The 23,027-nt window shown below is 38.0% G+C and overlaps 1 protein-coding gene across 1 annotated transcript in view; it reads right to left on the bottom strand.

The window, feature by feature from the left end:
• Arid5b (AT-rich interaction domain 5B) overlaps positions 1–23,027 on the bottom strand; it is a 181,294-nt gene that overhangs the window by 145,112 nt on the left and 13,155 nt on the right. The window contains exon 3 of the mRNA XM_090346390.1: positions 6,146–6,371. Within this exon, the coding sequence (XP_090202516.1) occupies positions 6,146–6,371 (226 nt within the window). The remainder of the gene's footprint in view (positions 1–6,145; positions 6,372–23,027) is intronic.

Here is a 23,027-nt window from a genome sequence, read left to right as displayed (position 1 = left end):
CTTATTTGGATTCTTTATTCAAGAATGACACTCAACCATTTGAGTCAGATCTCCACTTCCAGTCTTTTGCTGGTTAACTGGAAATAAGTCTCTCTCTTGTCAGCCTGGGCTGGCGTCAAACCTCAGTCCTAAGATCTCAGCCTCCTCAGTAGCTAAGATTGCAAGCTTAAGCCACCAGCACCCAGAGGTTCCCAGATTCTTAATTATCCTACTACGAAGAAATTCTAAAATTTTGATGTCTTGAATGAAGATTCGTGAATTTATTTCTTAAAGATCCTCTGGGTTGTTAATTCAAATTGCTCTTAAAGAGCAATGCTGCCACTTGGACAGCATGTTTTTCCAAGGTTAATTGGGCTATGCTCAGATTCTTTAAAGGATCGGGATAAATATAAAAATATTGTGAGAAGACCATCTGAGAAAATCTTTTGGAAAGTATCTTGACAAAGTTTTATAAGTCTCACATGTAATTGATTTCTATTTTAACTTAATGATATTATAAATAGCAGATTTGTTTTAGCAAGGAGCCTATTCTACAGGGATTTCTCAAAATATTCATGAATACTGGAAGAATTATATAATCCAAAAACTCAAGTTTCAGTGTTTCAAAATGGCTTAGCTAGCCCAGCAACTGAAGGCAAAATATAAACAAAAATGCTTCCAAAATAATGTTTGTTTGGGTGTAAAGTCTTTCTTTTAGATACAGTATCACACAATGTAGTCCGGGTTAGCCTCAAACTCCTGATCTTCCTGTCTCAGCACATACCACCAGACCCAGATCAAGATCCTTTTCTGCACAGGAAGGGGATTAGAGTGGAGAGGAGGGAAAGAACAATTAGTTTTCAATCCTAAATAAAGCAATTAATTATCTCAAAATGATAACATGCTTCTGTTAAAAGACACTTATGTATTTTATTGAACAAAGAGTGAAAATCCTTTCTATGATGATTCCCTAAGAAACTGCTTGACATAGCAAGCTCAGAAGTGATCTGAAACAATCATTGTAAACGCAAAGCCTCAAACTTTTTGAAATAAAAGACTACAGTCAATTTGTAACAAAGAGTACCTGAGAAGTTATATATCCAACTGACTACATATAGCCCATTTAATTCTGACATATTTTTCAAGAGGAGAAAAGTTACACAAGATAATCAAATATGCCAATTGTGTATTATTTATGATTGTATGTAACATGGGCACATTACTTGAGATTATACAAATAATCCTTTTATTAGTTGCATATAATCGATAGATAAGTTGTCAGAAACAACAAAGAAATGTTCTTCTATTAAGGAAATAAGCAGTATTAAGAGCAGACTCTGACCTAAATCACAACTACGGGAATGTGAGTAGCAACATTTAAAATGAATAAGCTAACATTGTACCACACGATCTCTATCATAGAATTTCCTTCTGATAATAATATGATGATGAAAATACTACCTTAGATCTCAAAACTAAAAATTGTCCCATGGATATTAGGCCATTTTTTCTGCACTGAATTCTGAAAACAATCCTATGAAATAGAAGAAGCAAGGTCTGTATGATTGTCCATTTCATGTGGCACAAAAAAAGAACTTGAAAGTGTAAGTCTATGGTGACTTCTAGTAACTGTGTCTAAGGACACATTCACTGCTTTTAGAACCCAGCCTGCTGTCTCCTCACCAAAACATCAGGCAAGTCCCAGCAGAAGATGGGAAGCCACTCTATCTGATTGGTGGGATTCAGGAATGGAAACTGGGCTGAAGAAACCTCTTTTACTAAATTCATGAAAACCTTCCACCCTTATTTGGGTCTCTTTTCTTGGTTTCAGCTCAGTCTTCTTTCTTCTTTATTCCTGTTTCTAAAGACATGCTTGGAGAGAAAACCATTCATAGCTGCCCATACACAGACAGTTTGTGGCAGGGTAACTGACAAGGAGTCTACTGCAAAAAAAAATGAAAATGCTGTTTTAATAACCTTGGCCTAAAATACATTTTGTTGTATGCCTCAAAGGGTTTCAATAAAAAGTCAACCTGTAGAGACATATTTTCTTGGCTTAAACAACAATCCAAAGCATATAAATGTAGTCCAACTATAATGACATATTTATAGGCCAATAAAGCTTACACTGAAGCTTTCATACTTCACTTAAAGAAACATTGTGAGAAGCAGTGTTATATAAAATAATTTGATATTTTTTCAAACTATTGCCCAAAGAATAAAAACAGCCATACCCACACCCATAACTTCAAGATGTTTAACTGATAGTATTTATAGTCATTAGTTGGTAAAAAAAAAAATCTGGTAAAAATGAAATAATTCTTCATTTGACTACTTCCAACAGCATACCAAATATGGTTATCAGATCCACTTTATTACAAAAACTAAGCACTGTAATTCTAAAGACAAAAATAAATAACTAGAGGCTGGTGTAGTGAATGATTTAATCAACCTGATTCTTCTGGAAAAACAGGTTCTTGTGTTCGTTTTGCTTATGAATAATACATTCTTTAACCCTTCTCTTTTAACATAGTTACTTTTCCTCATTTTTAAAAATAAACTTGAGCATGAAAAAAGTCAAATAAAACACCTCACTTAGTAAAAGTCACAATCTGCATTGATTTCATATTAGATTTTCTTGAAAAGGATAAAGGAGAGAGAATACAATACATGTTCATTATTTCACAGATTTTTTACAAGAGATTTTTCTACTGTCTAACTATGCAGTTTCAGTCAGCAGTCATTTAGAATCTTTCAGGATATCCTCAAATAGTATCCAATGTGTTCTTTCAAGGGGGAATGGGAAATTTATTTTAAATGAAAGAGTTGTGATTTGAATTTGTAGTTATTGAAAACTGCCATTTGAGGCAGAGTTTCTCTTTGTGGAGTATTAATTTGTTGGCAGACACACATTGGTGAGATTTTTTTCTATTCAGAGACAGGAAGTGACAGAAACTGGGATTAAAGGGTATTTATTCTATTTAAGCACAAAGCAAGAAGTGTTCTTTAATTAGCTCCTTCTCTTAGATGCAACCTAATTCTTTCATTATTACAGATTTTTGCAAGGACTCAGTTAACAAATCATAGTATGTAGAAATTTTATTTTATCGATAGAAAGGTATGATCTTTCTACTCTTCTACTGGAGGTGGGGATGGATAGGGAAGAGAAAGGGGTGGTGGAAGAGGAGGGTCTTAGGTAATCACAGTCCATCTTTCTTTGGGAGAAACAATGAGGAGTTGGAAATGATCTAGAGAAGGATAAACCTAATAAGTGTGTGAACTTCCATGAACAATGTGGTTTTGGAGGTGGTTTCAGAGTAACCAAGGGAAAGAGATAAGGAAAACATTGGATAGGGGAAAAATTAGTAGACACAAATAGTAGAGACAAAAATGATGTTCCACAGAGAGAAAGGAAAAGCCTGAAGAGAAAGCTGATGGGACAGGATTGTACTTCACAAGTGAAGTTCAATGTCTGCCTGGTAGAAACCTGACAATGGCAACTTGCGAACCTTAGATCAGGCAGATAGTGGAAACTCATTACACTAAGGAAAGTTTTTGTTTCTCTTTCTACATTATTACAACACAGTGTGCATTCCAATTACAAAAGCTATTTGTCTGAAATTCCCCACAGTTCATACCAGCTGAGTAGAATTTCAAGGCTCTAAATTCTATCCTTAAAGGGATATTTTACATTAAAAGAAAAAAAAAAAACAAAACAACGAAAAGGTACTAAGTATTTCTTGTCCAGAAGAGCCTGGTATTCAAGACTTCTGTGGACAACTCCTTCCTTAGCACTAATAGTAGAGATGTTACCCAAAAGAGACATAAGACCTAGCCATCAAAAAAATAAATAAATAAACAATAAAATTAATAATAATAATGTAAGGGCCGGGAGTTTGGCCTAGTGGTAGAGTACTTGCCTAGCATGCACAAAGACCCAGGTTTGATACCTCGGTACCACATACATAGCAAAATGCCAGAAGTGGTGCTGTGGCTCAAGTGGTAGAGCCCTAGCCTTAAGAAAATCTAGGGACAGTGCTCAGGTCCTGAGCCCAAGCACAGGACTGGCAAAATTAATAATAATAATAATAATAATAATAATAATAATAATGTAATCTGAATCACCCAGGAAAACTTTTTTATCACTACACATTCTTTGGCCTTGCCTGGATAATCAGTATTGTTTTGCAAATTCCCCTAGCAAATCAAAAGTGCCACTAGGTTTATAAGTGGCTTATGTTGATTTTCCAAGCCACCTATCAATTCTTTGATTATTCACGCGAAACCTATTTCTTCTGAATTCAAAAAATTTTTAAGAGGTAGATTATAGATATATTCTTAAATCCAAGAACAAAAGTTCTATTTCATCTTCAGATGGAATTAATAAGTTATGCTTATTTCTCTGCTCATTGATCAACTATCCCCTTAAATACAAAACAACGCTGCTATAAATATTCTTGTTTACATGTACAACATGAAGTTTAGCCATCTATACATCCTTTTGTCCCCCATGCATTTCCTGTTTATTTTTTTCTTTTTTTTTACTAGTATCAGTATATTCTATAAGCAGAAAAAAATCAAAGAAAGTTTCATGTTAAGACAAACATAAGACAATGGTTATATAAGGGGATTAGAAGTCAGAAAGGCAACCTACCCCATGTGTTATTCCCCATTTTTACACACCAAAAAAGTAGCCATTGTGTGCCCACAAAATCTAGGTTTGAAACAAAATATCTAAGAGGTCTATTAACAAATTCTTTGGCTTTAAAAAAAAGCCACTAGTCTAATACTTTTCTCTAATTGTATACAAGACAATCAGGTTAGTGTGTCCAAAATATTACTGTCAGGCATCTACCAAAAGATGCCAGGACTGTTTAACTGCAAAAAAAAACAAAAAACAAAAAACATTAATACTATTCCCCAAACACAGCAGAAGTCATCACAAACTAGAATCACATGAAAGGCACAGTCAGTTCCTGGTATTATTTGGTCTATTCATACCAATTAAAATAAATTGTCTAGGTTTCTTGTAATTGTCAAGTTCTAGGTTTTTTTTAAAAACACAAACAAACAGGAAGTTGTCACATTAAGACATAAAAGAAGACTATGAAAATCAGCACAGTGCTACAATAAAAAGATGTCTTAATATGTGAAAAGTGAAGTTCCTCTTTACCTAAAGAGGAAGTAACTCCTCTAAATTTGAGGTCAACAACTTTAGTTTTGAGCTATGTGAAGAGAATCAGGACCCAGAAACAAAAAGGCAAGAATAAGATAAAAATAAGGAGAGGGGAAAAAATTAGTAGAGACAAAAGTGTTAAAGAATAACAGAATTATTTGGGGAAGTACTGTGCCTATTTTCATTGAGTTAGGCTTTTAAAATCTTTCATCAAATATTAATCCTATTTTTCATAAGGTGAAACGGAGTCAGGGAGATTATACAACAATGTGTCAGAGTTCATATTCACACACTAATCAAACTTCTCCAAAGCAGTGAATGAGTGAGTCCAAACACCTAGTTCTTCTTCAAATTGAATTAATTAATTCAATTAATTATGTTTTATGTCATGTCTTTTTAGCACACTGGAAATTGTTTAAGGCCATGTGTTTTATTACCACTCCCAAGACTCTAGATAGAAGACCCTGTGACCCAGCAGGTCATATCCACCCACCCCACCCCCTTGATGGAAATGAAATCATATATACAAGATGGATGCTGATGGCTCATGACTGTAATCCTAGCTACTCATGAGGTTGAGATTTGAGCATTGAGATTTAAAGCCAGCCTGGGTAGGAAAGTCTTTGAAACCCTATCTTCAATTAACCAGCAAAAAGTCAAAAATGGAGCTGTACCTCAAGTGACATACCAGCCTTCAGTGGCAATTGCTATGAGACAGAACCCAGGCTCTGAGTTCAAGCCCCAGTATCAACACAAAAAGAAATCACGTATACATATATAATAGTTTTATGAATAACTATATGTTGTATAATACTATAGTAAAATTAATATAACATATTTTGAATCCTATAATAAATACGAATAACATAATATACAAGTCATAATTTCATATGAATGTCAGGGTTTCCACAAAGACCTGCAGCCAAAGAAAGTGTGTTAGTTATGCCAAAAGCCTACCCCATTAGATGTCAAAGCATAAATCATACTTACCAAGGTCAGCCTTTTCCTTGAGTACATCTTTGAAGTTGAGTCCGCTGTTGAGGGTTGACTGTCTGTACTTCAGCAGAGCTTCCTTCTGTCCATTTTTCCCCAAAGCCTCTGCTTTCACTGGCCCAGCACGAAGGCCACATCTCCACTTGGAGAAATCAGAATGTACCCACTTGACCAGGTCTTCAAGCTTCACAATCACCTTTTCGGAAACAGCAATGACTTCATCCTACATGAGATGGAATGAATGAAAAGAAACGTCATTTAGGGCTTCGGGATAAATGACACATTCCTAGCAAAGCCCACCTGAAAAGCCAGGGGAGTGGTTTTATGTTAGGCAAACAGACAGCATGTGGCTTCAAGTATCAGAAAATCTCCAGCAACTCACTGCACTTCACTGGGAGTTATTTAAAGAATAATTTATAGGGCCTATTTGTTATATAGCTAGAAAATATCTAAAAATAGAGCAATAATTCTAACAGCCATTTTGACTGCTAGTTACAAAGCTCACTCTGCCTAGCCAACAATTTGGGTGAAAGCTAATTTTAAGGGGCAATTAATTGCCAATGTAAAAAGTAAGGCTAGATGACTAATGGTTAGCCTGTCTCCATATAAATGGTCTAAGTAAATCTAGGATTCTTGGAACTCTGACTCACCCCCCAAATTCCTATGTTTATGGTATATTTTCCCTTGGCTTATACACAAATATTGAATTTAACTTTTGTCCTAAAAATTAAATAAAACTGTGATGTAATCCCAAAAGAAATACTTCATAAATGTTATGTGTTTCCCACTGAAAGAAACTTACACAGTCTTATGTTTCTCCAAAACTTTGTAAGTTGAGAAGTGAGCTGATTTTTTTTTCTCTCTTAATACATATGGAGCAAAGGGTTGAGAGGGTGAGTGAGGAGAAAGTCTTTGAATCTAAGAAAAGCAGTTGAAACTGAAATTTCTCTTATGGATCATAAATTTGAATTTTAAGCATCTCTAATGACTTCCAGGAAGCAACCCGCTTTGCTGCCTCAGAATGAAGCCAGCAAGATATTTACTAGATATCCATACATGGAAAAAAAGAGAGGGCCCCTCGTCATAGATTTTTTTTTGAAAAACTTATGAAGCTCATCTCTCTGAGCTTTAAGTTATTTGAAGTATTTGACATTTTAACTTGAACTCCTTTCATTTCTTTTACTTCACATTTCTGAAGAAAGCCTAGCTGTGAAAACCCCTAAACTTACAAAATCTCTGAATTTTTTTTGACAAAACAACAGGAAAGTGTCTCTAAACTATTAAACAAAAGGCATTCACAACTGATTTGGGCTAATTTTGCTGTTAAACATGACTCTTTCCTCCTTCCTCCACCTACTCATCCCACTGAGGCAATTCCCCCCCACTACTGTAAACAAAAAGAGTTTATTAAAATCATCCTCACGCAATCAGAAGCCCTGGATTTACAGTGTGTGTTTTTAAATGTTTTAAGATAGGGTCTAAATTTTCATTTTACATCTAGTTCCAAAAGCTTCTGAGAAGAAACTTCCTTAGGCAGCAGCAAAGTAATAAATATCAAAAATGAAAAGTAAAACTTTGGTAAAAAGAAATCCTTCCCCTTATCCTGATCAGATATGAACTTCCAGTAAAAAGGAGACAAAGTGGAAACTGTGTTTCTGTCCTTTATTTAGAAAAAAATGTCAATACTTAATACACAATGGGGTATATTATAAAGTACCATTTCAATGGATGACTTCAGCGAGATTCACCACACCATTTTCTCAAAATAAAACATCTGTAGTTGTCATGCATTTTGTAGCTAGTCCATGGTGATTATTAAATGTGAGAATGAAAATTCAAGCTGGGTATTGTTTCAAAGTACATGGTAGCAGCTTTGCACAGGGCAGATCAAAAATGCAGTTTAGAATGTACTGGAAAGTGATTAAGTAGCAAAAGAAAGCAGCCTGAACATTAGTGAAAATGGAATTTGGCAACATTTTGACCAAATAAGGTTTCCTAGAATAGACAAGTTTGGAGATGAGTGTTATTTTCAAATAGCTCTATGATCAAATGATTATCATTTCAACTACCAGTTGCTTCAGATCTTTTCCAAGAAATAGCATGACTAGCTCTGGCTGGCTTACAACACCCGCCAAACAAATAGTTTATTAACCAAGAGAAAATACAATCCTTATGATGTCATTGATGAATAATCTCAACTTTCAAGATTTAGTCTATAGATAGCATCCAGACTTCTCTCTTTTTTTCTCTCTTTCCTACTTCCCCTCTCTCTTGTAACACACACACACACACACACACACACACACACACACACACACACACACACACAAATTTATATAAACATGTAAACCAAAAACCCAAGTTTGGATTAATTGTGAAACCACCAGTTCATTTTGCTGTGGATTCAGGGAGAAACTGGCCCTGCAACATTGTCAGATGCCAGGATTTAAAAGGAAATCTGATAAGCAGAGGAGGGAAAACAACAAACTAAACCCCTTAAAGAAAATAGTCCTCTCTCTCTCTCTCTCTCTCTCTCTCTCTCTCTCTCTCTCTCTCTCTCTCTCTCTCTCTCTCTCTCTCTCTCTCTCTTTCTCTCAAAATGTCTCAGGAAACATTATTTTGTACACACAATGGCATAAATCACATGTTCTTATTTACTATTCCAGGCAAGTACTGACTAAAATTCCTAATATGTACCAATCTTGGGCAAGTCTCTCTTCTCTATGTCTAAGAAAAGAATTTCAATAAGCTCATTTCATGATTACATTAGCTCTCTGCAAACTGAGAATTAGCACTGGATAAATATTGCTGATTCACTCTAATACAACACAAAAGGAACACAAAGAAATAACACTTTGTTATTCTATTAATGTACCTTGACTTTTCAATTAGCCCAGGTTTTAATCAATATTTATGTAGGCTGTGTTAAGACACTAAATCTTTATTCTTTCACCGGGTTTGAAACTATTTCTGCAATCTGGATTTTGTTTCTGCCTCTGCACAGTAGCTGCCTAGTTAACCATGAATCCTGTAAGTCAGAGAAAAACATGAACCAGTCAGCCCTTGTGAGTGTAAAATCAGAAATTTTATCCCCAAAATATCCAGACTTCAATCTTTTATTAAATAAAATAAAAATGAGTCAAAAAGGGAACCAAAACCAAAACCAACAATAAAAACCACTTGAAACTAAGTAGCAAAAAAAATTTGGTAGGTAATATGTGAATTCCTTACCAGTCTTTTCTTACATTATTTTCAGTTCACATTTTCCTGAACTTCCTTGACCCCACAAACTCAACCAGATATTTATATTTATAGACAGTGATTTATTCTACCTCCCCTATGTTTTGATGCCACTTATTGCCAGGATTGCTATGAGAATCAAGGTTTTCTTTCTACCAGCATCATATCTTGGACATCCGTATCTGCTGTATCTAGAGTACCAGAGGTTATTTGTAAATAACAGCGCTAAAATAATTTTCTTGCCATGTAATACTGGGTAACTTCTTGAGGCTCCCTTTGCTTCAACTTTTTTCTACCATAACTACAAAAGAAAATAAAGGGCAATAAGCCTATCTAGCACTATCTAACTACTCAGAGATAGACAGAAGTGAAGCAGCCTGTGAACACTGATCTGTCTGTCATCACTCTTGATGCTGGTGCTTTTTGAAATATGTCAGGAAGAGACATATTCAACTGAGTCACAGATAATCATATTTGTCGGAAAGAAATCCTGGTTTGCTATGTGTAGCAGGCATAAAAGTCTCCTCTGTAAATATGTTTTTGTTACAATGGACCACTTTGAACAAAGGCATTAAGCAAACACCGAGGAAGAGGATGTAGATATGGGGTGGCGAGAGGAAAGGATACCAAGTTACTATCAAAAAGATTAAAATTTAGATTAATGTTTTTATATCTGAGGTTCTCAAAGTAGAAAGAGCCCAGGAACCCTCAGAAGTTCCCAGGATGCTTTCTGGTGGTCCCTAGGTGGTGACCAAAGGGACCTTGAGACAGGACTGGCTGCTTTTCTCAGCCAGTCTCTGGCCAGGGTGCAGAGGGATTTTCCAGAGACTGAGACAAGTGATATTACACCAGGGAAAATGCAGAAGTACATGTGAGACTCCAACTCTTTATGAAGCTGGACTGTGAAGAGGCTTAAAAAATGTATGTTTTATTTTCTTTAATCTTTTGTTTTTTTTAAAGAAATATGTTTCGTGTCAATAATGTCCTTTTCTTGCTAAGGTTGCTTTATTTTTAAATATTCACTTACAATAAAAAATTTCCTCTGTGGTGTATTGCTCCATAAGTTTTTTTAATAAGCTTGTTATAAGTTGTTTACTTAAGAGAAAAATTTTTTTCAAGGCAGGGTCTCATCATAGATCATAATCCTTATCGCTTAGCCTCCCCAGTGCTGGGGTTACGGGTATGTATTACTGGACCCAGTGAATTTCTAAGAGTTTCAATGTGAGGATAGATGCATGTTATTTCTACCATCACCACTATCATCAGATTCATACTTGTCAATCATCTCCCAAAGTCCCATCTATCATTTCTTAGTTATTGTACTTTCTCGTCCCTCACCACCTTCCCACACTGGCTGATCCACACCTGTTATAGTTTAGCCTTTCTTAAATATACCATATGCCAAACAAACCATATGTAACCTCTGGGAACAGCTCCTGTCACTCAGCACAACACCTTTAGGATCCACATGTATGAGCAGCTTGGGTCTTGCTTGGTTTGGGTTTTTGTGTTCTTCCTAAGTCATATTCCACGATATGGGTGGCTATCACATTCTGTCCATCCATTCACAGACTCAGGAACATATGTGCTGCCTCCATTTGTGTGGTTACAAACCTAATTCCTATAAACTTGCATGTACAAGTGTTTATGTAAATACCCACTTTCAGTTCTCTAAACACCTAGGAAAGGAACCAATATGGGAGATACACATTCAGTGTTTCAGAAATGGCCCGAATATTTCTCAAGTGGTTATATCATTCCCATTAGCAATGTAGAAGAGCTCCTTGTTCTTCCCAACACTTGATATTGTTGGCATTCACTAGTGGTCAACATTCTTGTGTATACCTAGTGGTTTCTGATCATGTTTTCATTTCATTAATAGCTAATGACGCTGGGCCTATTTTTAGATACCAGTTTGCCATCTGTATATCTTCTCTGATGAATTAACATGTTTAAATCTTTTGGTCATTTAAACCATTGGTGCTATTTTCTTACTGTTGACCTTTAACAATTCTTACAACTTACAGACTTAATCTGTAATACATGGTTTGAAAATATGTCCTCTTTCACTTTGGAATATTCTTCTAATAGTGTGTCTCACAAAAGTTGTGAATTTGATTAAGTCTTGTTACTCGGCTTTTTTTCTTTGATGAATATGATTTTGCTTTCATACCATTGGGTTTTTGCCTGCTTTTAGGCCACAAAGAATTTCTCTGTCTTTGTACAATACTTGTATAATGCTAACATTTTACAGTTACAAATGTGATCCATTTTGCCTTAATTTTGTGTCAAATAATGAGGTTTACCTAGACATTCATTTTTCCCCATGGAAGGTCATAAGGGGACATGTGACTTAAATACTTCATTTCTCAGCTTCAATTTATGAATGCAGTAAGTATCCATAGATATGACAGAAATAAGCACCCATTGAATCATCAGTCATTTCAGTGCAAAGGTTCCTGAATCCAAGAGTTTGAGGCCACTCTACTATTGAAGCACTTTTCTTTCTCTTCTTTGACATTTCGGAACTTTCCATTCTGTTAGAAACTGAGATAGGTGTATGATTTCACTGTCCTAGCTAACTTTCAAGTGTGCCTGCCATAGTTTCATGGGCACTTCTAGAAGCTACGGGACTCCTGGGCATAGATAAAGGGTGGTTGATTGCTCATATTAATAGCAGTTCTTAATAATCCAGCATTTAAGCTAGTTTTTATGCATCTAGATCCTAAAAGGAGACACTAGGGAGTTAGATAACAGCTATGATGCCTTACAGAACCAAATCTTTAATACTAGACAATATAACTGCTTTTGTTTCTAGAGCAAGACAATGTTTTTGTCTTCCAAGGTTGTTCACTACGTAAATGGCCTTGAAATGATGGTTCAGAGCAAAGGGAATCAATGCCTTTGCTAACCGGATGCTTTCACATAAGCAAGAAGTTACAGGAGAATACCTGCTTGATAATCTACTACTTTTGTATTGTCTAGTTCCTCTTCTTTATTCCCTTTCACAATAGGGAAGATACTGGAGACAGCTGGATTAGGCATAGTCTGCATCCAGATCTTCTATATCTTGCTGCTTGAAGAAATCACCCTTCCTAGAGTCCCAGGCTTATCTTTAAACATATGTTTCAAAGCTGGGTTCCAAAAACTCATTCTGAACACAGAATTGTCTCAGAATCAACACAAGCTCAGTCAACTATACAGTCCATTTAACTATTTTTAAGGAAATATCTTACTTGACCTAACTATTGAACATATGAACCAGGTTTTTCCCCAGTGTTCAGTCTTCTTTTCTTTTAATGGTAAATTGCTAATTTGCTGTGAACAGGATACAGATACAACTTCTCAGCTTCCTTAACATCCACGTTGAGCCAGGCGACCGCTTATGCATATTAGTGACGCACCTTGCCAATCATATCCTCAAAAGGAATATGTAAGGATTTGGGCAATTACAACAACAACAAAAGAGGAATAGATACAAGAGGCCCATTTTGGCATGGGACCACAGACCTACAAGCTGTGACAGAAGAGAGATTTTTGATTCCTAACCAAATCTCTGTGCATTGCACTAGCCCTTAGGAAAGAGAACATGAATGGTTTCTCTGCCATGACACCCTGTCCTGCCCAATAGCAAAGTATGGCTATGTGACAAGTGGTTGGATCCTAGGGTTGAACACACAGTATCTGGAACGCTGATAGGAAGGGGAGGGGACTCAAACAGGAACATATAGCATATTCACCTCAATCTTCCACAAACATAGTTAGAAATGCTTTGACTTGTAACATCTGAAAGATGATATACATTGGGAATCCATAACACAACAATACATGAGAATAGATAATAAAATTTGAAACCAAAAGTAACAGTCCAATTGGTTTCCCAAGAGTGAATTTTTTCATCAAGATAGAAACTAATAATAAGGAACAAAAACTGTGTATGTCAAAATATAGAATAACTAACTATGATCACTTGACCTTGCATTTGGAATGGAAGCATCCTAGTCATTCATGGTATGTCTATGATGTGTCAGGGTGGATTCAGGGCAGAGGGAGGACCATGAAGCTTCTGAGTCTGGCTTCCATGCTGAGATGGGAGACAGCCATCAGTGCCCACGAAAACCGTCTGTTACAAGTTAGTGTGCTCTACTAAAGGGACAGTTAAAGGGTAAGGACAAAGTTACTCTGTACAGGGATGTGGTTATCGCTTCAAAACTCAAGAACACTGGGATGAGAGATGCAGATGATAAAGATGAAACTGTCACTGGTCAGTGAAGAAATGAGAGAAGTGAGGACAAGGCTGCAAAGGTTTTTTAGGGTATATTTACTCTATTTTAAAAGACTGTGTGTGGCCGGGAGTTTGGCCTAGTGGTTAAAGTGCTTGCCTAGCATGCAGGAAGACCCGGGTTCAATTCCTCAGTACCACATACATAGAAAAAAGCCGGAGTGGTACTGAGGCTCAAGTGGTAGAGCTCTAGCCTTGAGAAAACCCAAGGACAGTACTCAGCCCCTGAGCTCAAGCCCAGGACTGGCAAAAAAATAAATAAATAAATAAAAGACTGTATGAAGCAATCAGCATCCCAGCAAGAAATGGATAGTAGTCTTGAGCAATGATAATCAGGTGGGGATGCTTATAAAAGAACTCATGACAAAGTTTGGATGGAACATTAAAGAAGCTTAAGAAATGGACAGTACAACAACTGCTGCTAGCACCAGCTCACCTACCACCCTTGAGGCCCATTTAAAAGATGAGAAAACTGAAGTGGATGCAGATAAAAAGCTTGATAACTCCATCTTCTTTCCAGGAAATAGCCTCTTAAGTCCTTCTGGTCAATAATCATACACCACTCTACCTTTTACCCTATGATAACTGAATTTCCCCGATCTGCTAATTCCATAAGGTGTCTGGGATTTACAATCATTCCAGAACAAAAATGATTTTCATTGCTGGCTTTCATAATTTAAGTCGACAATTATTAAAAAAAAATTCTACTAGCCAGACTCAACTATCGTCATTTGTATGCTAGTTTTAAAAAGTGAACAAATTGCTGTTGAACTTGTCCCTTAAGTAGGTGCTAAGATTTAATGTGATTCCCTTAATGTGATAAAACATGTTTGCCATGGAAGCTCATGAGTGGATTGGGTTCCAGTTTCCCAAGCCAGGCCCTCCTCTTCTAACCTTTTCCATCCCTGTTACCAGATATTTGGGTGAAGCCCATGGCCCAATAAATCCTAGAATCTGTCCTGGCGCAATGAGAGAGAGTAAGCAAACAGAAGACTGCTCTGAGGCTTGAGCTGTCAGATGTGATGTGAACATCCTTCACGGGATGGCCAACGGCATTTGAGTCTCCAAAGAGTCGTTCAAAAATCCTAAATATTTTATGTCCCCAAATACATTCTCAATACATGCTAATCTAAAGCCTATGAGGCTACAGCCTGCTTCGGTGACCAAGAAACCACTTCAAAAAAAGCCCCCAAATATTCTCATTAACTCCCAAGTCCATTTGTTTTCTCTTGAACTGAACACACACACTCCTCTTTCCTTTTTTAAAAAATTAAAGACAATGTACATCCAGACTAAGAAATGGTATCCCAAAGTCTTAGATATATCCTCTCGAAATAGGCAAGCATTTTTGATACGTAGAGAAGATGGTTGAACTTAGCTACATTTCTTTTGGCCAAATTAATGGGGTGTTCACTCCTCAGTCTATTTTTTTAACTATGTTCATGTTGAGATAGGAAGAACTAGGTTAGCATTCAAATACTTAGCTCTGGACAGTAAAACATGAATAAACACGAACATGGTGGCTCACTCCTGTAATCCTAGTTATCAAGAGGCTGAGATCTGGGAATCATCCCTTAAAGCCAGCCTGGACAGGAAAGTCCGTGAGACTCTTCACGCCAATTAACCATTAAAAACAAACAGAAGGGGAGCTGTGGCTTAAGTAGTAGATTACTATCCTTGAGTAAAAAAGCTCAGGCATAGTACCCAGACCCTGAGTTTAAGCCCCAAGACCAGAATACACACACACACACACACACACACACACACACACATCTACACCCCCCTACACACACTAAATCAGCCCAATTTCAGTATTAAAACTCTATTTATTTATCTATAAGGACACTTTCTCCAAACAAAAGCAATAACAATAAACCCAAATTCAACCAGCACACGGTCCAGCTCTTCTACCACACTAATGACTTCAATCTATTAGTACTTTTACATCTCCTGTTATTTTTTAATACAATTTGCAGGCACCTGACCCTCGTACTCAGGTACACAGTTTAGCCGGGCCATTGCTCCATAAAGACTTATAATGGAAAAAGAAAACCTTGTTTCTGTTGGCATATGATCATGATATAAGGCAACTAAATTATTAAAGCTTATATTGGTCATCTGTCATGGAGTTTTGATATAGTATTGTTGTTAATGAGGAAAATGGACTTCACATCACAGAAAGCCTCCACAACACCTTCATGTAGAAATGAAGGAAATCTTCCTCTTTCGTGTAGTCCCTGTTTAACATAAACATCTGATTTTAGCCATACTCCCTCTGTTAAACTTTTCTGTCCCTCTGTTCACTTAGCACCAGTTCACATTATTATCCTCACATGTGCAAGGGCAATGGAATAATTTGAAACCCACAGCTTTATTTAATAATGTAATTATCCTATATTGGATTACTTTAAGGGGCTTTGTATTTTTAAGTTCTAGTTTCTCCTCTACTGGTGAGATATTCTGCCATGGCAAATGATTCAGGCTTCAATTCAAAGCCCTAGACTCGGTCTGGAAAAATATTGAGTGTTTTTGAATAAGCCAAGATTAATGCAAGAGCCAATTTGCAACCACAGTTGGTGACCTTTCTACTCCTGTTCAAAGACTGTGTGTGGAAGCAATGCAGAGGATGCGCTCAAGCAACTGTAGCCACCCGATTCCAACTCTTTTGCAACCTCAGGAAGGTTTACAAACCAGAGAATAAAGCCCACGTTCCCCAAAACAAACTTCCTAAAGGTGGAGTGGGAAACATATTTGGCTTCCCATTGCCCAAATGTCCTCAAGAGCTTGGGAATGAATGAAGGAAGGAGTGAACGAATGCTACTGGTCACTCTGACAACACAGTCATAGAATGAAATCCAGAAGATGCCATCCTTGAACCTTTAAGGGAGCATTCACATGCCAACCTTCATCAAACCCTGTCAGGAGAGATTTTGTTCTAATTTTTGCTCCAACTCAGTTCTATCTGATCCTGTGAACTTGTTGGGACTCTGTGCTATGTGCCAGGCACTAAACGGAGTCTTGGGAAATGAATCTTAGTGACTTTCCAGTCCTGTTTCAGGCTTAGTCACTATTCTGCAGCGCTCTGATCATCTACCCTTAGCTGTGCTAAGCAAGGGGATGAGCTCCGGAGCCAGTCTCTGACTCATGCGATACCAGTGTAATGGGGCAGATGGGCAGTCAACAGTCAAGCCTAAGCTAAATGTCACTTATAGAAGGAGAAGTAGTTGGGAATAATTTTAGTGACAAATAACTACTGAGCATCAACTAGGTGATAGGCACTGGTTTTACAGATAGGAATAAAGGAGACCAAAAAGACTTCCTGCCTTACTGAATACCCATGGTTAGGTTTTTATGTATAAACTGCGGGAGAGGAAGAGGAGCAGAAAAGCCACATAGTAAATAAAATCTGAAGCAAAGGAACTAAAAGAGGAAGTAAAGAGAAGCAGAACAGAATGAGAGATGATCACGTTGCATGGTCAGGGAAGGTCTTGGCAGAGGAAGCTCAGCATATAAAGGCATGTGGTATATTGTCAAATTCAAAGAGAAAAATAAAAAAGCTAAAGCAGACAACATGTCCCATCCATAGAACATTTTGTAGTTGAGGTAAACTCTTTGAGTCCCACCCCTTTTCTCTAAATGCCTATTAGGTTGAACATTAACACTATGTCACACATCCATTTTTATTATTGCAAACTGACCACAATCACTTTTCCTCAAGCCTTTACCTATGTATGTGTGTTGAACGCTTTGCTGAATGCCACGCTGTCTCCTTCAGAAAGGAGAAATAGATCAGCAAGCCCACAAAACAGCTAATTTCCACAGAAGTTAAAAGTTGGCAGGCCAGCTGCTCTCCTGACATATGACTAAGGTCCAAGGGCAGCTAGGAGAGGCTCAGTGAAAAGACAAATCTGGTTTTTAAGATTTTCTTTAAAAGACAACTTGATTTAATGCCCGGCCTCAGCTATGTATGCATGAAACATTCTTGTTTTCATATGCATTAAGAAGCCTGTTTGGACTAGCTGCAGGTCCTTCCCCCTCTTCTTTCTGCAGATTTATCATCATCCTAGACACAATGCCCTTTCTGGCAAAACTCTCCAAATTCATTGATCAAGACATCAGGTTTAAAAAGGCTCAATATGGCTTGTTGACATGCTGTAAGACTAACAAATCCTTAAAAGATTAAAGCAATCTGCTGTCTACCGTGTATGTCATCTGTAATTATATGCCCAGAAGACAGGGGAGGTGGTTGGGAAGAACTGCCCAAGGAGAATGCATAATAATACAAGGGAGAAAGGAGGAAAAAAGCAAGGCCAAATAAGAATACAGTTCAATGCTCATTAGATGAGCTGTCCACCACAGTGATGGGCTTTATTGTTGATTGTAGTAGGCTCCCTGCAATATGGTGCCCAAAGATTCCTCAAGTTCTATCCACAGCCTGCCATGACTTCCTCTAGCCACAATGCCTCCCTTCTAAGAAACAGAACAAGGCAGAAATGATCAGATACTGCTTCTCAGGTTAGGTTAGACTATGGTTCTCACGTGACTCCACATTCTGACAGAGACTGCCCCATTGAGGAGCTAGTGTATCACTTCCACCAGGGACTGAGTAACACTAGTACCAACAGTTCCACAGACCTGGACCTGGAGAGTCTGTCCCCAGCAGACTTTGAGGTGAGAGCAGCCAAGGCTGAAACTTTAATTACAGCGTTGAGAGATACCCCCAAGACACCAGAAGGAAGCCACACTCAGAACCATGACCCACAGACATAGAGCTGCTCTGAGACACTACACTAGGAACTGTTCATTGTACAACACAAATAGATCGCTAATACACCACATTTCAACCTGAGACCCATTTATTTACAAACCATTGTACCACAAGGAAATAAAGTCTATGAAATAAGGTGCAAACAACTACTTAATCTGTAGTCCCAGCTATGGTGGAGGCAGAAATGGGCAGAGAAAGGTATGAAGGCATTCTCACCAATAAAAGTTAGTGAAACTCTACTTCAAAACACAAACTGGATGTGAGCATTGACAACTGTCATTCCAGCCATGCAAGAGATAGGATTGTGGTCAGAAGTCAGCCTTCAAGAAAAAATTTCCATAAGCAAAAAGGGTTGGGGGTATAGCTCCAGTGGCAGAGGTCCTGCCTAGAGAGTGAGGCATTGAGTTCAAACAACCCACCATCATGCACACACACACACACACACACACACACACACACACACACACACACAAGAATGTTTCCTGTTTCAAGGGCAATTCTGTATTATGTTGCTCTGGCTACCCCAGAATAATTCCAAACCTCATAAACCTCATCTCTCTTTTCCTCTTTCTGCCTTCAGAATAGTTTTCTAAGAACCCTGGGCCCAGCTGATCAGCCAGAACACACATGGTTATGTCATCTATCAGCACAATCTACAAGTTCTAAAAACACACAACTGTACAATACCCATGGCCAAAGTTCAGGCAAGGTTTGTTTTTACTAAAAAGGAGAGGAAGAAAAAGCTTTTTAAAAAATGTCTTTTAATCCATCCCTCCACACCCACCAAAAAAAAATAAGACAACTGAGATATCTCAGTATTTGACATAGTGAGAACATTTTCAGTCTGCTGCTTTAAGAGGTCATGTAAAGAATGCTAGGGTCAGAAGTGATCTGAACACCTGCTTGGCTGTCTATTGAATTACTGATCTAATAACATCAAAAATGTGAAAAATGAAAGGATCTATACTGAAAAGTAATAATCATAATTTTAAAAAAGCAGTGCCTGTTAATAATTTCAAGACACTATCATTCAAAAATATCCTGGGTGGGTTTACTAGAACCTTCTTTGGCCTGCCCTGAATCAGGAATGCTTATTTTACAACCCAATCCATTGTTGCTGAACACATATTCAAGCCCTTATGAGCACAAAACACAATTAGACTATTATGGAGAATATTCACAAGAAACAAGGATGGAACAGATTACTTCACTTAAGACATAGAAAATTCAATTAGGTTCTGTATTCATAAGCCATGTATTTTGGAATGATTTGGTGAAGAGACAGCACTGCAGCCGAGTTTCCATCTGAATTCTCTGGTAAGCTGATATACACTATGGGATTAACCCAAAGCAAAAGGATTTAATGGCCCAGCAGGCAGTCTATTTTGAAGATCCTTCTTTTAAGATCTCCCAGCCATTTGGCTGGGACTTTTCCCCTTCCATCCTTTGGCTGGATGTGTTTAGTATCTTGGAAAGACTGAAAACTGGAATATACTTCCTCCCCCATACCACCACCACCAGAAGAGAAGGAGGAGGAAGAGGATGAAGCACTGAGGAAATGCAACCAATTTTCAAATTAAGGATGTTTTTAAGAGGAAAAAAAAAAAACAGGAGTAGCTTGTTTTTTTAAGGGAGGAAAAAGTGGGTGTATTGAGAGTAAATGAGAGTAAATTCCGTGTTTGCACATTCATTCAGCAGATCAGCACCGGGTTTTCTGGTGGTTGCATCATCTGTTGGGGATACGAGTGAACACCGTTCAGGAGGAGCAACAGGTCTAAATTGCGTTCACTAGATTGAGGAAGAACATCTGGAATGCAGGTTTTGTCTCTTAATTTCATCATCTTCCCATCTCATGGTATTTTGTCGTGGCTGAGGCGCAGATGCCCAGGGCAGACCCTTTAAGAGTTCAATGGGCCAGAATGGGTTTAAACGTGTCCCCTTCACCGACACTGAAAACCTCAAACATGGATCAAAAACTTTGAACTTAACTCAATAAAACTCTTGAGAGAGACCAAGAACCAGGAAGCTCAAGTCTTATTTAAAATGATAGTTTTCTTTTTCAAGCAATAATCCAATGACTCAACTAATAAATTACTTACTAAGGGGACAGACTTCAAAAGCTATAGTTTGGTCCTTAACCAGAAAGAGCAGTGTCGTTAACTAGCATGTACTAGGGCCCTGGAATAAGCCAGTTTCTGGTTTGGATCCCAAAGCCCTATATATCTCATTCATCCAGTAATATTAACCCATTTCACACATAGGGAAGAGTCCAAATAGAGGAAGCAAGCTGGCTGAGATGACCCACAGTTACTTACTGGCAGAATAAATAATCACACTCTGTTCTACCAGGCTTCAATGCTGAGAGTTTATGTAACAAATAGAAAATTAGTTACACAGATGTGAAATTGCTTATTAGCACAGTCTACAGCTTCAAGGCCACTCAGTAGGCCCCAGGAGGTCTGCCTCAGTCTACCTTGGTTTTCACTAACCCCAGGTTCTCAGTCCGCCCATATTCATTACCACGTTGTCTTTCCTTCCCTCTTGTCCATGGTTGGTTTTCTGTCAAGGATCTGCCCATCTTACCCAATGCATTACTCAATATCTCTACCCATGAAAGCCCTTGTATTTTATGCCCTCTTCTTCTACAAGCTCCTCTTCTCCAGACTATATTTCCAGGTTTCAGCTATGGCCAACTCCACATGCACACATTCCTTCACACCCTAGCTTCTGGGCCCTTCCTTACATCTAAATAAGGAGCACAAGATCTTTCAGCACCTCTATTCCTACCACCTTTCTAAACACTGGAACTTACCTGCTGAGAATAGCATGCTGCTTTAAACTATGGTGATCCCACTCTTTCTTGGTTTCATCTTTCAGACTAACAGGTTCCTTCTGGGTTATTTATTGTCGTTTTTTGTTGGTTCCTCCTCCCTGTTCCCTACCTTCTCAGTACTAGGGGTGGAACTCGGGATCTTGTGCAAAGGCTCTACCATTGACTTAACATTCATCTTTGAAGTTTTGAGACAGGTTCTGCTTATGTAGCTCAACTTGGCTTAGTACTCTCAATCCTCCTGCTTTTACCTCCTGAGTGTCAGGATTACCAGATGTGCACACTTGGCCCTCTTGATTTAATTACATGAACTGGGCCAAATATGAGAACATTATAAAAAATTGTAATAGTCCAAAGCTTTGCAAGGTGGTAGCCAGTGAGCCACATTTGGACTGAAGATATTTTCTTTGGCCTATGTTAGAGCATTTTAAGAATTGGATTGAGTAGTCAACTAAAATTATACAAAAATCTGGATTCCCGGTTTCTCTCAAAAACTGAAAAGATTTGGCAGAGTATATTGGTGGACATTCCTGCCTGGCAATGATAGGACTTAATGAATAATGTATTAAGAGACACACCTCAAGAAAGTCATTCAGTTCCCAGGTTCCCTCCGCAAGCATTTTATTGTCTCTTAGAACTGGATGCCTTCACTCACTTTTCTTAACCTTTAAGAACAGGTGAGCATATCCACATTAGTCAATTTTCCATGGTTCCATGCTCCATCCCCTAGCGTTACCCCCAGTCAAGATGGCCAATTGAAGGGCCTCAAGAGGAGGTGAATGTTTTTTTAATTGTTGTTGTTGAGACATATTATGGACCCCCAGGCAAGCATGGTACTCCTATATAGTCCAGATTGCAATCCTTCTGTCCCATCCTTTTGAATACAAAGGGTGAAGGAGTGAACCGCCTTGTTTGGTAAGGAGGTGTTTTTGAATACTGCTGTAGGGCTGCCTCATTTCCCAGAGTGGAGCTTCAGCTAATTTGATCCCCCCTTTTCTGATGCCACCTGCCTCTTGAACTTGGAACCAGGTCAGCATAACGTTTCTGCCATCTGCGTTTTCTGTTCTTTGGAATCAGGACACTTTGAGTTCCCATTCATGCTCTCGCTGCCATTTGTCTGAGAAATCAAGCTGGAAAACTAGACGATTTATCTAACTGCTCAGATATGATGCTTCTTCAAAAAGGAGTTGACAGTAGAACTTTCCTCATGGCATTCAAGTTGTGAGGAGTAAAAGGCCATGTGGAAAGTTGTTAGCACCTAGTTTTACAATTAACTTTAATAACATTGTGTTAAACCAGGATCGGCAAACATGTTCTATCCAAGACCTGATAGCAGGTATTTTAGGGTCTGAGTATCAGCCAGTCTCTGTCACCACTACAATGTGAAAATGGCAAGAAACCTTTGTAAACAACTAGATGTGGCTATTAAAACACAATTTGCAACAGCTTTTTTTTTTGGAAACAACTGGGTGTGTCTAATAAAACTTTATTTTCAAAGACAGGCCACAAGTTACATTTAGTACATGGGCTTTTCCTAATCTTCTACTGTCTATAACCAAGCAATGTAAATCAGTTCTGAAGATGTTATGTAGAGGTTTTATGGATATCCACAACAATTGATGCCTTCAAAGGACATCAAGAGGCACCTCTCACCCGGTTATTGGATTCCCAGAGTCAGTCCCAGATGAAAAGCCATCCTGCCTTGTCTAGAAGTCTCTTCCCAATCTCCATCTGATTATGCACTGAGACCTCAATTCAA

The sequence above is a fragment of the Megascapheus bottae genome, chromosome 15 (genome assembly GCF_031878675.1).
Source record: "Megascapheus bottae isolate mThoBot1 chromosome 15, mThoBot2.hap1, whole genome shotgun sequence".
NCBI classification, from domain to species: Eukaryota; Metazoa; Chordata; class Mammalia; order Rodentia; family Geomyidae; genus Megascapheus; species Megascapheus bottae.
The sequence above is the reverse complement of the archived record's forward strand: the minus strand, read 5'-3'. Positions and strand labels throughout refer to the sequence as shown.